At 39.7% G+C, this 17,001-nt stretch overlaps 1 protein-coding gene across 1 annotated transcript in view; it reads left to right on the plus strand.

The window, feature by feature from the left end:
* Window positions 1–16,670, plus strand: part of COBL (cordon-bleu WH2 repeat protein) — a 163,777-nt gene extending 147,107 nt beyond the window's left edge. Inside the window, exons 12-16 of the mRNA XM_044419117.1 lie at window positions 5,461–5,567; window positions 6,929–8,925; window positions 9,723–9,842; window positions 11,740–11,988; window positions 15,231–16,670. Of these exons, the coding sequence (XP_044275052.1) occupies window positions 5,461–5,567; window positions 6,929–8,925; window positions 9,723–9,842; window positions 11,740–11,988; window positions 15,231–15,248 (2,491 nt within the window). The 3' untranslated portion in view covers window positions 15,249–16,670. The remainder of the gene's footprint in view (window positions 1–5,460; window positions 5,568–6,928; window positions 8,926–9,722; window positions 9,843–11,739; window positions 11,989–15,230) is intronic.
* The last annotated feature ends 331 nt before the right edge of the window (window positions 16,671–17,001 follow it).

A 17,001-nucleotide genomic window follows, 5' to 3' on the forward strand; every position in this document is an offset into this window, starting at 1 on the left:
CCGGATGCCATGATCTTAGTTTTCTTAATGTTGAGTTTCAAGCCAACTTTTGCACTCTCCTCCTTCACCTGCATCAAGAGGCTCTTTAGTTCCTCTTCACTTTCTGCCATGAGAGTGGTATCATCTGCATATCTTAGGTTGTTGATATTTCTCCCAGCTATCTTAATTCCAGCTGGTGATTCACATAGGCCCACCTTTCTCATGATGTGCTCTGCATATAAGTTAAATAGGCAGGGAGACAGTATACAGCCTTGCCGAACTCCTTTCTCAATTTTGAACCAATCAGTGGTTCCGTGCACAGTTCTCACTGTTGCTTCTTGACCCACATATAGGTTTCTCAAATAAGATGTTCAGGTACTCCCATCTCTTTAAGAACTTGTCACAATTTGTTGTGATCCACGCAATCAAAGGCTTTAGCATAGTCAATGAAGCAGAAGTAGATGTTTTTCTGGAACTCCCTAACTTTCTCCATGATCCAGTGTATGTTGGCAATTTGATCTCTAGTCCCTCTCCCTCTTTGAAATCCTGCCTGTACTTCTGGTAGTTCTTGGTCCACATACTGCTGAAGCCTAGCTTGTAGGATTTTGAGCATAACTTTGCTAGCATGTGAAATGAGTGCAATGGTGCAGTAGTCTGAACATTCTTTGACATCGCCCTTCTTTGGGATCGGAATGTAAACTGACCTTTTCCAATCCTGTGGCCACTGTTGAGTTTTCCAAATTTGCTGGCATATTGATCCATATAGCAGCCCTGTAAGGAAGGTCATATTGCACATTGTGAAGATAGGCCTGAAATTGTGAAGGCCTTAGGCCAGCCTTTTGAGTTATTAGCTGAGGTGAACTATGTGTTAGCTAACAAACCATGCTCTTCATTATTATTGTTGTTTTCATTTATTAGCCCTCTTATTCCTAGTGTGGGGACTCAAGGCAGCCCTTACACGATTAAACCTTCATAGAAATATACAAAAATTAAAAATATAAAGTGGTGAACTTTAAAAATATAAAAATACCCACATTAAAAACAGTAAAGTAATGTAAAAAAAAAGAACTACTCCAATGCACTCTCACAAGCTGAGACCATTTGCAAATGCCTGTTGGAACAAAAAGGGGTTTGCCTCCTTTCGGAAAGATAACAGGGCAGGGCTCCAACCTAGCCTCCCCATGGAGGGAATTCCAGAGCCTTGGGAAGACTGAGAGGGCCCTCTCCTGCATTCCCACCAACTGTGCCTGGGAGGGTGGTGGGACCAAGAGAAGGGCCTCCTCAGAAGATCATCCAGCCCAGGTAGGCTTATAAGGGGAAATACAGTCTTTCTTTCAGATATCTTGGACCCTAGCTGTATGGGACTTTATGTCCCAGACAGCACTTTGAATTGTTCCTGGAAACAGACAGGGAGTCAGTGAAGGAGTTGTATGCACCATGTGGCCATCCCTTGTTAGCAGCCGGAAAAAGTTAGAATTTCTGAGCACTCTTCAAAGGCACCCCTAACAAAGAGTGCTTTACAATAATCCAAATGGGATGCAACAAAGGCATCCATCACCATGGCCAAATCAGACAGCTCCAGGAACAGGCACAGCTGGTACACTACTTTTAAAAGTGCACTTCTGGACACCACTTCATTACCACTTGCATCACCACTCATAACAAATTTCCTTCATGTCCTCTTAATGGACTTACTTCAAGTATTTAAAATTCAGTATTTTCTAAATACCCAATACCTTTGGACACAATGTCTGGCATGATGGTGCTCAAAGTGCTACTTTAACCTTCACTTTGTTTCCAGCTGATGAAATGACTGCAGTGACGTGACCATTTGCTTTGACCTCAGTTTGGCAAAATGCAAAAGTTATTAATTTAGTGCTTCTGAGTCTTCGCGATTTTCCATGTAATGCACAATTGTATGAATCTCTGTTAAACCATCTCTTCCTTCAAGAAATTCCAAAGGGGTACAATTTCAACACCTTCTATTTTAGAGACAAAAGGTCTAAAGTTTATCGTGTTCTTTCTTGTGTCAAAAAGAGTGTGTGAGAAAGGACCATTGGAAATAGGTATCTGGTCTCTAAGACATTTATCAGAAAAATACCTTGTGTTTTGCTTGAATTCAAGCCAAAGCATGCCTGACAATGACAATAAAGAAGGTCCAGAGAGGTAAGGTTCTCTTTCCAGAGGAGAAAGGAAAGGTTGTAGAAAGGAAGTAGTGTGTGTGGTTTAAATTGTGCGGTGTACTGCTGGGTATGTTTGTGTAAAAAAAAAATAGCTTTAAGGCATAGATCAAGTACCTCCAGCCTATGGGACAAAGTAAGCCAACCAAGTCCTGGGAGTCTGTTTCTCAAAGTCCAGTCCTTTCAGAAGACAGATGGATCAGAGGGATAGTTCCCAAACTAGAGATGTGCTTAAGGAGGCTGAAGGACCCTAGCTGGGAAAGGCAAGAACAGAACAAAACTTAGTTCTCAACTAAGCTGTGGGCAGGAGGATTGCACCTTGAACTGCTTACTTGGTTTGCTTCACTCCTTCTTTACATGTTCTTATTGGTAAAGGTGAAGGCAGAGCAAAGCTGGCTTCTGACCAAACCAGCAACTTGAGGAGTGTCAGGAAAGGCAAGAGCAGGACAGATTTAGCTCTTGGCTGAGCTGCGGGCTGAAGAAATGATCCTCAAGCACAGTTTCAGTCTGCTTTGCTCCATCCTTGCCTTTCCTGGTTGGGAAAGGCAAGAGTGGAGCAGTTCCATTTCCTGACCAACCTGTTGGTTGGAGGAGCAATCTTTGAGCCACTGGCTCACTTTGCTTTGCTCCTCCTTTACCCTTTCCTGTCAGGAAAGGTCAGTGTGGAGTGAATTTGGCTCCCAAATGTGCTACATCCTTTTCAAGATTACAACTCATGTGGAAGCTCTCTTGCTTTCTTTCCCTTCTGTGTACATGTGTGTGCATATGAATGTTTTTGTTTGTGAGTATGTACTGTATGTGCCAGCAGCAGCTTTGCCCACTTTGCTGCTGACAAATGGACACTAAAGTTTCCCCACCTCCACTTTAAAAGTGTTTTGGTAACATAAGAGCTACTGGTGCTGTATTCCACTCAATCTGTTTATCTCTAGATGTGTTCAGCTGCTAGTGCTACATATTGTAAAAGAGCCAAGGGTAATGGGAATGCAGAAATGAATATGAAAAGTGGGTACAAAGTAAAGTATGGGAACAGAAGAGAAATGACTATTTTTAGACATAAAATATAATTAGCATGGTGGAGTTGCAAAATACTTGTCTTTGGGAAGAGTAATATTTCCTAATTATTTATTTTTATGCATGGGGGAGACCCAAAATCAGTGGGGCAGAAGAGGAATACACAAATTATGCAAAAGAGCATGGATTTAGGTGGGGAGTTGAGGAAATTGATGAGCATCTTTATGGTGTCTGTGCAGTGCCACATAGAGTACCTGTGCATGCACAGTCTTCTCCAAGACCATCTAAAGATCTTGCTACAGAGCTGAATATCCGGCAAATCACTGTCATAACTAGGATATGTTTTAAAACTCCTTTGAGGATAGGGAAATGGAAAGTATGCTAATTCTGACTGACTGTCACTGTTGGGTATCTTATAGGCATGAGAGCTATATTCTGTTTGATGACATGCTCCCTGCCCACTGATGCTCCAAACTACCATAACTATCCATAGGATGTTCTCTGAGTTAATTGCAATGAGCTTTGCTCTAACATTGCTGGGTTTGTGGTAGTAGAATGAACCTGAAGAAGGCTCTGTTGTTCATTGGGTCTCCATCTTCTTTCTTCTGAGCATAGATACCAGCTTCAGTATAGGAAGTCTCCCTCCATAAATTGTGAAGATTTATTCTACATTCCTGTTTGATCTACAGCCTGCTCCATGTTCAAAGTCACAAAGCAGCTTAAATTGAATACGGAAGTTGCACGTTGAAATGTTAGTATAGAAATTAAGATAAAACAGCAAGAAGTTTTTAAAGCTTGAAACCCCTAACCATCTGCAATTCAGAAGCTTGTCAGACCAAAATAAAAAGTTTTCATGTCCATTCTAAAACAAACAAAAACCAGGCAAGCTGATCTGGTAATTATTTGGAAAGGACAATTTTCTTTCTTATGTCTTCTGAGAAATCTCTGAAGTCAAGCAACTTCAATAAGTGTTCTTTTGCAGCATCAAACGGATGAAGGCATGCAAAAGAAAACACTTATTTTGCTTTACAGATTTCCCAAAATATCTTAGTGTCAAGCAATGTTATGTTGGATTTCCATAACTGGAGCTTTGTCTCCCTCAGTACTGCTTGTTCTAGGAAACAAACAGTGTCCTCAAAATTGTCTCTCAGAAGCAGGACTTTTGTAAAGGTTAGTCAATCAGCTTTAACTTAGCTATACCAAATTCCAAAGGAGGGCTCCTATTTTTCCCAAGATGCACAATATTATACCTTGTGTTCAACTCCAGCCTGAATTTCCCTCAAATCATTGCCCCTTTGTGTGTTCAGACAGAAGTCAGTAACTGTTCTTGGGTTCAGCCAGCCAGCATGCTTTCTTATCATGGATCCCAGCATGAGCAAACACTGTCACACAACTTCAAGAACTGCTTTGGGTTTGCTTGGCTTCTGTTCCCCATGATCCATTTTTAGCACTCTCCATTTCTTTGTCTAGAGTCTAACCCTATTTCCAGGGCCAAGTTCCTTTCTTCATGCTTGCACCACCTTTCTGTCTTGTGTGCCCTGATAGACCTGTTGCTTTGTATACCCAGATAGAGATTTTCTATTTGTGAAGTGTCATTGCTGGATTCTGAATGCTTCCATTCCAGCAGGGTTACCAACACATACTGTACACAGGGAGCCCTGTTGCTTGACATAAGGGGTATGGAAAGGCAACCTTCATTTGCATCTGTAACCACATTCATGTGGCTACAGATCTCTGTGGCCTGCCTTTTTCAACACAGGGCAACCATAACTCCATCTTTGTGGGGCTTTGGAGTCCCTTAGCCTGCTATTCAATTTCCTGATCATTGTGGTTTTTTTGTTTGTTTGATTTCTACCTTGCCCAATAGCTGACGATTTCTGCCTCTATCATCCTGTCTTGAGCATGACTGGAGACCCATGGCATTTTCAACATCTGGAAAAAGCCAGGGTAGCCTGTGCCCACAAGGCATGGCAAATGGTAATGGCTCTTTTTGGAGTTACTGCCACAAAGAACATTGCAGTGTTAGTGTTTACAGCAGACGGAAAGAAGGGTGCTACTTCATGCAAGTGGTAATGAAAGCATGCTTGGCTCAGCAACAAACCCAGTAATTGACTGTTTGCATGTCCAATGCATTTGAGCCCAATATGCCATCTGCACTGGCCTTTACTTGGAAAGGGAGGAGAAAATAGTGCAACATCTGTCTGCTTGGACTGGAATTGGTAAGGCTTGTATTTGGCTGGGCAGAACCAGTAAAAAATGGAACCAACCTTTTCTTCTTTTTTCTTTAAAGGAATAAAATTGATGAGAATATGGTGGAAGCTAAGTTTGAAAATTCAGATGTGTTCATTGCTGCTCAGCTGCAACAGACCCTAGATGCACTGGATGAAGATCTAGCAGGTAGACTGGATGTGAACATTCAGGATAAAATAGGATGAAAGAAAGGGACAAGTGGTGGCAATGCACATTTGGGCAGGCACACTTTAGTCAAAATTAAAGGAGGCAGTAAAATGCCATAATCCAAACCCAATCCTAATACAACTACCATTATACTTATGAGACCATGCAGCTTCCATTGGCACCCATGGCTAACCTGTTGGAGACACTGATCAGCTACTATGTTCACATTGTAAATGTTAATGGAGCATAGTAAGAAATTGGAAGAAACTAATGAATTTCTCAGTGTTTCTTGCTCTGGTGATTACATTGGAAGAACACTGATACACTCCTGCAAAAACGATTCAATAACAATGGATAGCTAAGTTTGTTTATTTATTAGATTTATATCCTGCTTTTTTTCCTTACAATGAACCCTAAGTGGCTTACATAATTCTCCTCATCTAACTCTGAGTCTTATCCCCACAACAACGGTCCTGTGAGTTAAGTTGGGTTGAGAGTCCATGACTGGCCCAAAGTCACCCAGTTGCCAATAAGGCCAAGTGGGGATTAGGATCCAAGTTGCCTCAGTTCCAGTTCTACACTCTTAACCACTACACCACACTGGTTCTCACTGGCTCTTAAGTTGTCTCTCAGTATGTTTTCAGTGGAACTGTGTAGTGAAGAATTATAGACCTATAGATTTTTTTAATCGCAGTACCAAACTGCTATCCAAAATTATGTTGGTCACAGAATGCTATTCCTGCTTGCTTTTCTCTGTCTGTGTGGTAGGCTAATGTATGATTCTTTCATCAACTCTCACAATAGTATCTCAGGACTTGCTTGCCTGTTATGTCTTCCAGTCATTGTTACCATAAATTTTCTTGATCTTGATACATGAAAAAACAGATTGTGAAAATGGTTGATATACACAGTTTGCTTTCTTGAGGATTATATTCTGAAAGTATTTGGAGTCTTAGCCAGACATAAAAACTGCTAGGGAAGCAAACATATAGATAACACATTCTCATATACCACTTTCATGGTTGCTGAGTTTCTCTGGGAGCAATGCACAGTAAACCAAAGGTGTCTTGGAGAAAGTTAAGTACAACTTCATATAAATTTAGCCAGTATCTTAAGAGATTATGGGTGCATTCAAATAATGCTATATCCAACTCCCAGCATTGGAGTTGTTGACTCCCCCTCCCTTTCAAGCAGTAGTCTCCTATGCTGCAGGGCAAGTGCCTTTAAACAGAGTTGAAAGGGTCATTTTCTGTAAAGGGGGCTTCTGTTCAAATGTTGACACTCTTGATTGTGATAATATTGTGGGATACATTGTAGTGTAATAGTACATTGTTTTTGAAATGGATTTATATTTTTTACAGCGATGGAAGGTCTACATGAGGATTATGAAAGCAAATCTCTATTTAGTGAGATGATTAATGGTGCACCCTGCCCTCCTGTAAAAAATGCCGAGGCTGTCCAGGATATTTCACCTTCTGTGCCAGTGACAATCATAGATGAAGTTCCAGAAGGTGATATCACAGTACAGTCTGACACTGAGAAAGAAAGTCCCTTTTCTCCCAAGATAGATGGTGCTGAAGATAATTTAGATCATCACACTAGCCTAGGGAAACCAAGAAATGAAAACCATAATACCTTTTATGTAGATGATGATTCTCCCAGTAAGAGCTTATTGCAAGAGCAATCACCTAAAGAAGAGTTTAGGCACCAGAATGAGGAAGAACCAAAATGTGAGTTTGAGATGCCTATATCATCATATGAAAAAGGGAATGAAGGGAATGAAGGCCAGGAAATCATCTCCAAAGATTGGTTTGATTCTGAAGTATCCAATGCTGAGGTGATGGCTGCTAATGTCAACATTATGAGTGATGTTAATAGAACAAAAGAGAAAGTAAGGCCACCAAATGAAGTTGATACCAAGGAGGATTCTCTAAGCAAAACTAAAACTGAATTAGGATTGAAGCATCTATCAGCAAAAGCCCATGATGAGAAGGAACATGCTCCGTCACCATCAATATGGTCTCATCGTGTTCACAATGGAATTACAAACTATGAACCTAAACTTGGCCTGACAACCTTTAAAATTGTTCCTCCCAAACCTGAAGTAAAATATTTCGACAGAGGTACATCTCTCTCTACTGGTGCCATTAAAATAGATGAGTTAGGCAATCTGGTGGTTCCAAATGTTTCTGATACTAAAAATGTCACAGTAAATACAGCTTCAAGTGAAACAGAACAAACTCTTACCAAGAAAGCAAAAGCATACTGGACGTCAAATTCTATGGACAAACAATTGGGGGAGTTCCCAGTAAGCTGTTCCGCTAAGCCAGTAGTCAACTCCAAACCCCTCAGTAAAATATCCAGTAAAATAAGGCTTGACTGCCTTACAAATCTAAAAGTACCACTAGTTGATTCCAATGTTGTTGAAAATAATGTTGAAAAAGCAAAGCCACTTGTTCATGTCCCCCAGTCTTCAGTGAAAATACTAACAGTTCCAGTGGTCAACACAGATAAAGTGGAGCTCCCATTTCAGAAGCCCCAGAGAAGAACATCAAGCCATTATGTAGCCTCTGCCATTGCAAAACGCATGGATACATCCCAGTTTAAAACCAACCAAGAAAGGCATTACAAAGGAGAAGAAATGAGTAATGGAAAAGGGCTAAAAACTGAAACAGAACCACTTCCCAAAAGATGTGTTGTTATGGCCAAATACTGCACAGCAGAAACACAGCCCACAGAAACAAGAAAACCTTGTTCAGATACCTTCAATTGCAGTAAAAATGTATCAAATACACTACCACTTGGTGCTCGTTCTGGGCTGATGAATAACACTGCCAACATCAAATCAGAGAATCAATCCAATCCTACTAATTGCTATAGTGAACCATTTACCAGAACACCTTTTAAAGATAGTGGCATCATAAGAGGGGAACCCTGTTGTAGTTCAATACAGAATGTAATTCTTAGAGAAACATCTTATGTATTGAATCAAATGAAGGAGCAGAATGATCCAACAAGCCCTTCCTTCTTTCATAAAACATCTCATGCTCACTCTTCTTCCCCTACTTTCAGCTCCCTTGTGAAGTCAATGAGGGGGCACCCTGGTAATAGTGAATCAGAATTAAATGGTACTCTTACTATCAAGCATGTGGTTCCAGAAAAAGATGAAAAACTTGGCAGTGCACTTACAAGAAATAAACTAGAGTCTGATATTAAAGATGACAACATCTACAATGTTTTTGGGCCAAAAAAAAAGTTTAAACCAGTCATCCAGAAGTCACTTCCAAAAGATACATCATTACACAGTGCATTAATGGAAGCCATTCAGACTTCAGGAGGAAGAGAGACACTTCGAAAGGTAAAGTAACTTGGCATTGAAAGCTACCAGAAGCTTTAGCAGTTGGATACATGAACTTCCTGTAACATCAGTAACAGTTCTTTGACTGTTTAAAATCGCAGGCCCTTGTATAACAGCCATTGCTTCCAGTGAGCTACTGCACACATCACATTTGTAATATTAAGAAGCTGGCTTAAGGTACTGTCAGTTTTCCACATACTGGGTGTTATTAGGTAACAGTAGTAACAGCTTCACTTCTTTAAGTAGCAAAGGTGTGCAGTTATGTACAGCAGTGAGCAAGGTAAAGGTTTCCCCATGACATTAAGTCCAGTCGTGTCTGACTCTAGGGGGTGGTGCTTATCTCCATTTCATAGCCAAGGGAGCCAGCATTTGTCTGGGGAGTCAGACCTGCATCCCCTTCTCCACTTCTTTAAAGTAGCAAAGGTGTGCAGTTATGTACAGCAGTGAGCAAGAGCTAATAATAATTAACATAAAAAATCTGTCCTTGTAGAGATAATAATGTATAATCATGCAATGCATGGAAGTGATTTAATGAAACATAATAACAAAATAACTGGAAGTGCCTTTGATTCCAGAATATATATGGCAAGTCTGATTTCTTCATCTCTGATTAATAATATGAACATGGCAGAGGGACAAGTGTTATAACATAAGTTATATTAAATTTCAATATTCAGGTCAGAGAAAGGCTTAGTTCAGCTAAGCCACCTTTAAATAGAGTGACCCTTCTGATATTGAAATTACCCAGGTTTGCAAACTTTAAATAAAAAGTTGTATCTTATTTTGTCACATGCTAGATTTCGCCCAGCACAATAAACGGAACTCAGAAGAAGCCATTTTGTACAGAACCAGAGAATGCACGCTCTGCCCTTCTGGCTGCCATTAGAGGGCATTGTGGAACCTCAAAGCTGAAAAAAGTAAGGATACAATATTGGGATCTTTTCAGTAGCTTGCTGATCTGCTGCATTACATTGTCTCTGTGGCCTTGAAATTATGTTAGTTAAGCTAAGTTCTAATTAGAAAGCTTGAAAAAAATTAAGCCTACACAGGGAAGGAGTTTCATGTCACATACATCATTAGCAAAATGAATCAAATTCTACACTCAACTGACTTTATTGGAGTTGTGTAAAATAGATGATTAACACTTTCTGAATTGATATACTTCTATTTTATTTGTTATTTATGTATTTAACAATATTAATGAGTCACATACATCAAAATACTTTTCAAAGCCGTGTACAAAACAATACAAGTCATTATTAAATACTGTATATGATTACTATATTAGACCAGATTACCTTCCTAGTGGTGTTTCTTTAAAAAAGAAAATGTTTTTAGTGGGTTCTGGAAACCCAGAAGCCTGGAAAGGAAGCCTTTCTAGTATGTAGTGGTAGGGAGTCCCACTGAGTGGGCACAGCAGTATTAAGGATCCTATTATCAGCCATCATGGATCAGATTTATGAAAATCCGACACCACCAGGAGCATATCCCCAATGAACACAGCAACAGAACAGGTAGGTAGAGGTCAGAAGCTGCGTAAGTGTAGCGACCTTGAATTGTTCAGGGCTTTGTAAACAAATACAGTATTTTTGTCTGATGTTTTCATTTAAAACCACTTTGGGACATGAACTGTGGCAGACTACATGAAGGACCTCTACCTTAGACCCCAGAGAGTTGGATCAATGTAGGCAGCAATAAGCTAGATGGACGAATACTGCCACCTGGTAAGTTTGCCTTCTAGTTTCTGACAGTTCTGCTGAGATGAGCAGGAAGGAACTAGAACAGCTAGAAGATTGGCATTTACAACTGGAATGCTAGAGTCACATTAACTCTAGTTCACAGTTCCTACACAGCCTACTAGGCTCAATGGTACAGAGTAGGTTTCCTGAATTTATGGCTCCTGGCAATTATAGGCTGACAGAGATGTAACTAAGTCCAGAGGAACAGTACTCTTCCTACCTCCCTCTTTGTTGTCAGTCAGACTATGGAATGCTTGTTGCTGTGATGTACTGATGGAAGTGCCTTGCTTATACTTGCATCCTAAATGTTCCCTTACAATTTTATTGTAAGCATTAGCGAAAGCTCAGGTGAGGACTGTTGTCAGCCTTATAATATGTGCTTCTCTTGATCTCTCTTGAGGCTTATATGATGGTTCGCTGACACTGGTTTCCTTTTCTATGAGATTGGTGGATAGTAGTATATTAATTGTTTCCACTATGCTTTGAAAGTGTTGTGCAGAAGTATGTTTGCTAATAAAGGGCTAATTGTCTTGGAAGAGTGCCTCTATTTTCTTCTTTTTGTTATTTCTTTTCAAATGGGATTAAAATGATGCATTTTTCTTGAGGTTTTAAATCAAATCAAGCTAGATTTAGAATACCCATCACTCTTATTAGTTTGTGATGGAGCTTGTTCCAAGCCAGGTGAGGTAACCTAATGCTTCATGTTAATTACAAAACAGTTGTGGTTCTTTCCAACATAACTGCGTGTGAACTGATGGCATTTTTACCTTATGAGCCAAAAACAATTCCAGGATGCCTGACTTCCAGTAAATAAAGACTGAATTTTTGAGGGCGCTTCAAGGCCACATCCTTGATCCTAGTCAGCAACTCTTTGGAGTGATTTAAGAGAGCAGAAACAGATGTTCAGAATTAATAGACAAACAAAATGTTAAGATGTTTTACTTCAGAGGAATAAGGCAGTTATTCAGGGGAAAGGACAGAGAGAGATTGGAACCTGCATCCAGTATTTAATAACTCTTGTTCCATAATGCCTATTACTGTTAACCTCTCCCCTTCCTAATTTTCCCACTGGGAGATCTCCTCGTCTGCTTCTGAAGAACTGCAGAGTTTCCGAAATGCAGAAGTAGCCTTGCACAACAAGACAATCTCCACGACAGAGCAGCAATGTAATATTCCACCCCCTCCTCTACCACCAACTCCTGTTCAGTTAACAGTGAAGTCTCCAAGGTCCTCTGCAAGTAGAGTAACAGACAACCCAGGAGATGCAAGGCAGGCCCTAATGGAAGCAATCCGCTCAGGCACTGGGGCAGCACGTTTAAGAAAGGTAAACAGTTTTCGAAGGAATGCTATAAAATTAGGAGGCAGGAGTTGTGACTGATGGTGGGGTGTAAGGCAATAGAGCCAACATTGTGCTAGTGGAAGTCTCCTAGAATGATGTGATCTTCTAACTATTTCTTCCTTCAGTCCTGCCCAAAATTCTGCTCTGAAAGTTTTCCCAGTTTTTGAGGGTGCACAGGAAGCTACAGGGAAGGATTTACAACCAGCCCCAGTTTCACTGAAGGAATGACTTCCATCAGTGGAATGGCAGCATGGATTCCAAACAAAGATGGAGAAGAGCAAAAGGTAGTGGAAAGAAAATCCTTAAATTCCCATACGACAAAGATAATCCTGCCTCAGGATTAGTTTTAAAATTAAGTCATGTGGAACAGACTGAGGGACATGTTAACTGTGACATTCGGCTGTCATGAATGTGAGTCCGCAGAAAAGCTCTGCAGAAAGTGAAAGGAGGATAAAGTGACTGCTTTTATGATACAACAATATAAGACTTCCTTATTTCACATTAAGTTGTCTTGAGCTGAGGTTTCTCCTTTGAACCAGCTACAGACCATTTTCCTTGCAAATTTCTTTATTGTTCCCAAGTACAAATCACCTGGGATGGATCTCTGAGCATGCACAAAGTGGTTTGTTGACCCCAATCTAGTGTTTATCTCCAGGGACTCTGCTTGTGAACATGCCTGGGGCCTTTCCCCTCAAGGGGGGCTCTCTGAAGGCAAGCATGCCTCCTCTCTGTGAGTTGCACATTCAGTTGAGCCTCCCGTCTGCTTATGCCACACCATGAGGTCCATAGCAGGGGCTTGGTCTGCATCTGAATTCCTCATCCTCAGAGACCCTCCTGCTAGCTGTACATCTTGGCCATTCCCAGGAATTGCCTGGCTCAGCGAAGCTTCTGGCCTTGAGATAATCACCAGCTCTTCCTCCTCCTCCTGCATCCTAGAATCTTGAGCTAGCCTGTGCTCCACACTCTCACTGAAATATTCTACATTTTCCAATTCCAAATCAGCATCTGAAATGCAGCCAGCAGTCTGTGGAAACGATTGCCCAAGACCATCATCCTTCTTGTTCCAAACATCAGTCAGGAGCAGCTCTTACAAATTGCAAATGATAATTGATAGAGAGTGAGACTTTGAGTATCCATTTCTGTGCCAAGAAGATAATTTTTGTGGACCAAATCTCAGGACCAATTCAGTTATCAGGCGTATGTCCCCCCAACACAGAGACCACTGTGTGTGTGTGCGTGTGTGTGCGTGTGCGTGTGTGTGTGTTTTATATATATATTTTATATATATATATTTGTGAGCCACCCTGAGGCTTTGTTGCGATGGGGGCGGCATAGAAATGTTTTAAAGAAAGAAAGAAAGAAAGAAAGAAAGAAAGAAAGAAAGAAAGAAAGAAAGACCAAGACGTTTCTTCTAGGATTGAAATACTGCACTGGGTTTAACGTGGAGCCCAGCCTGGTGCATTATCTCTCCTTCAGCTGCTGGGCTCAAGCTGTTTCAAACAATTAGGTTGATTGCAGAAAATGCAGTACAAATTTCTGCTCTTGCATGGAGTATTTTTATGGGCTTCTCTATATCAAGCTCTGTTTTCTTTTCAGGAGGAAGTACATCCTTCTATGTATGGTTCTTTTCCTAGGTGTTTTTCTCTCTGCCTTTCTGTATATTGCTATATGTTTCACTGCACAACACAAGGTGGCACTATGGTATGGAACAGAATTTATACTTCATACGGTGCCATAGTGAGTACTATTGTCATCCAGGAAAATACTTTGTTATCCTTACTCTAACACACACATACACAGAGAGAGAAAGAGAGAGAGAGGGCGAGCAGGCACCCTTTGGAAAAGGCTAGAAAACATGGGAGAAATGATGGGAGGTTAACAATGCTATGTAAAGAACCCACATACTTTGATGAATAAGGGAACATGAGTGCACAATAAATGCTTCCTGTAGAAAAGCCCCTTATGAGAGGAGTATTAAACCTGCCCTCTTTCTCATCGACACAAGGGTCATTCAAGTCTCAAATAGATTAGCCTCTGGTATACAATAACTATTAGAATCTGGTAGAGTGTGGGCTTTGCATATAGGGAGGCTTCAGACTTGACTCCAAACGTCTGCCCAAGGTCCTGGAGAAACAGATTTAAGATGTGCTGTCTCTGAGGACTGACCATACAAGACTGCTTCAAATCCATTGGCCTGGGTGAATGTGACAAGCATCTTACCTGGATTTGTACCGCAATATACAAGAAAGCAATGCAAAAGCTTGAATAAAGTTCCTTCAGAATTATGTTAGTGAAATCCTTTAAAATACTTGATTTTTCCGATACAAATGAAGCTCTTCAAAATTTCCCAAGGGATTAAGAGTAGTTCTTAATGTGATCTTTTGTGTGTTCGCAAATACAGATGGAATTTTCCCACCTCACAAGTAGGTAAATGTTATGTGACCTTATCTGCTTGCCATTTAAAAGAAAAAGTAACTCACAAAGTCATAAAGTAGACAAACCAAAGAAAATAATTATTCACTGAGGAAGAATTCAGTAGTTTTGGGAGCCTTGCATATTGCTATAAAAACACTGTAAAAAACAGATGTCAAAGGCCACTGAGAGATTATACTTTCAGTAACAAGGTAGCTTTCCTGATTGACATGGAATTTTTTCTACATTTTATCTCAGCTTTTAAGGTCAAACAGGGTGTCCACAAAATCTTTTCTTGAAGAATTTAACAAATATAGCAGGAAAAAGGTCAGTTGAAGGTTGATCTTCGTCCATGAAATAAATAAATCCATTTATTTATTTATTTCAGTAATTAAAACTGAACTTTTAAGTCCCAGATGGAGGAAGTGTAAGAAGCAGGAACAGGCAATAGTTGTGGTAGAACATGGCTACTCAGAAGGGAGTGAATTTTTAATTGAGTTGGGGAAGAGGCCTTGGGCTTTCCATTATTCAATGCCCTTAATTAATCACGTTTGTTACATTTGTAGTCAATATTTTAGCCAGGGAATTGAGAAATACAATCAAGTGTGTGCAAATTTGTATGTCTCTAAAGCTGAAGCCATGTTAAACCTTGTTTCAAATAGAAGCATATACTGGATGCAAAATTCTAAACATCTTTTTGTTAATTTATACCTATAAAAAGGATTTTTTTTTTTAAATTACAGAGATGGGTTGACTTAATGTCTGCATTTCTGAGGCTGAAGACAATTCTAATGATACATTATGTTTTATTTCAGGTTCCTCTGCTGGTCTGAACACTAGATGGCTCTGGTTATCATTTCTAATGTAATTTCACACTCATCCTTATTGGTTGGAATGAACACCCATAACAAACCCCAAGTGGTATATACATTTATTCTTGTGTTTACAGGCCAATCTAAGTTGTCTTGTCTGTGCGTGCTGCTTTACTTTTTAATTGGTTCACAGGTTGCTCTACAGCTTCTGTGCCAAGGATTTGGGGGTTGCCTACCTCCAAATACTTAAACCGTGCCAATAAAACTATCCTTACTGGCAGGTTAATATGCTTATGAACACTTTATTGTCTGCATTAATACTTCAATGTGTTTATGGGAAAAAATCAAGCACTTTTTACTGTAGATCTGAAACACAACATTCTTTTCTTCTTCATAAACAGTTTAAAATACATAGTTGTTCCAAACTGCTTAGTTGACTCTTACTTTTTCGTTCTAAATGCAAATACAGTTAAAACCCCAAAGTGCAGGCTATATAGATGCATAAAAATTAATAGCAAGGGAAAAAAGGACACCTAATGGCCTAAATTGCCATATGTTGAAGTCAGCGCTTTTTATAGTCTAGCAAATTTTATTATCTTCAACATTCCAGCTAAGCAAGTAATTGCTAGAGTTCCAGAAGGAGAGACTGAGGGAGGATGTATATGAAAGGCTAAAGGGGGTATAAAGCACAAAATTCTAATGTCTAAGAACACTATTGCATTCTGCTACTCCTTTTCAATGGGGTTTGTTTGCAGGTGATGTACTTGGTAGATTGTGCCCTAAGTATGTCAACTACCAACACTTCCTAGGAGTTCAGCAGGTTGCTGCAAAACCTCCCCCACATTTTTATTTATTTATTGCAGTGGAGCTTATGCAAGAGCATTTCCCAGTCAATCATGCCCCAAGTTAAAAGTGCAACTGAAAGTGCTTTTTTTGCCGCTTCCTAGGGTCTGCTGGTTGCAATTTGTTTGCAAAACTGCTGCTAGAAAGTCATAATTCGAGTCGCTTCCACTGGGCTTATGTGCATCTCACATACTAGGAATGGACCAGTTCTCATTGATCAAGCCCTGAGATTGTGTAAATGACATTTTCTTTTTGTTTTCCTTTTATAATGTACTTTCATAGGTAATTTGAAAAGTTTTTGTTGAAGATTAACATAAATTTAGAATAACCTTGGTTTTTCACATTTATGCTGCATGTTGTGAAGGAGTCTTAAGATGCACCTTCACACATATATTTGGTTTAATAATAATATGCACTGGACACAGTCAAAAGTAATGATGCTTTAGTACTAAGATTTTTAAGGGTACTATGTAATATTGCTAACCTTTTAACATGTACTGTTTGTTAGCCATATACAAACCTGTGTCTGTATATTATATACTGTAAAAGACTAATTTAATTTAGTGCCAGAAATAAAACCAGTGCAGAATTGAGATGTCATTTTTGCCTCATGTGTATGAATGAAATTGGCAAGAGGTCTTTGAGGCAACATTACTTGTGGTGTGTTTGTTTATTCCACTAATACCTCATAAAATTTTGCAGATTTTTGTAATGATGCAAAACCTATTTGACCAGGATGATCTTTCAGAACACTCTTGTGAATCACATCTATGCTTAATCTGATAGGAACATAATGCTTTTTGAAAGATAGATGTTTGCATAAATCCCAGTATAGCACCAACAAAACAAGATACCATTGTCCTCATGTTCTATTTGTAAACTGTTTAGACTAAACTGATACAAAAGCAAAGACATGTCATTTCAAGCCACA

Source organism: Varanus komodoensis, unplaced genomic scaffold, assembly GCF_004798865.1.
Source record: "Varanus komodoensis strain SLA01 unplaced genomic scaffold, ASM479886v1 scaffold10, whole genome shotgun sequence".
Lineage (NCBI taxonomy): Eukaryota > Metazoa > Chordata > Lepidosauria > Squamata > Varanidae > Varanus > Varanus komodoensis.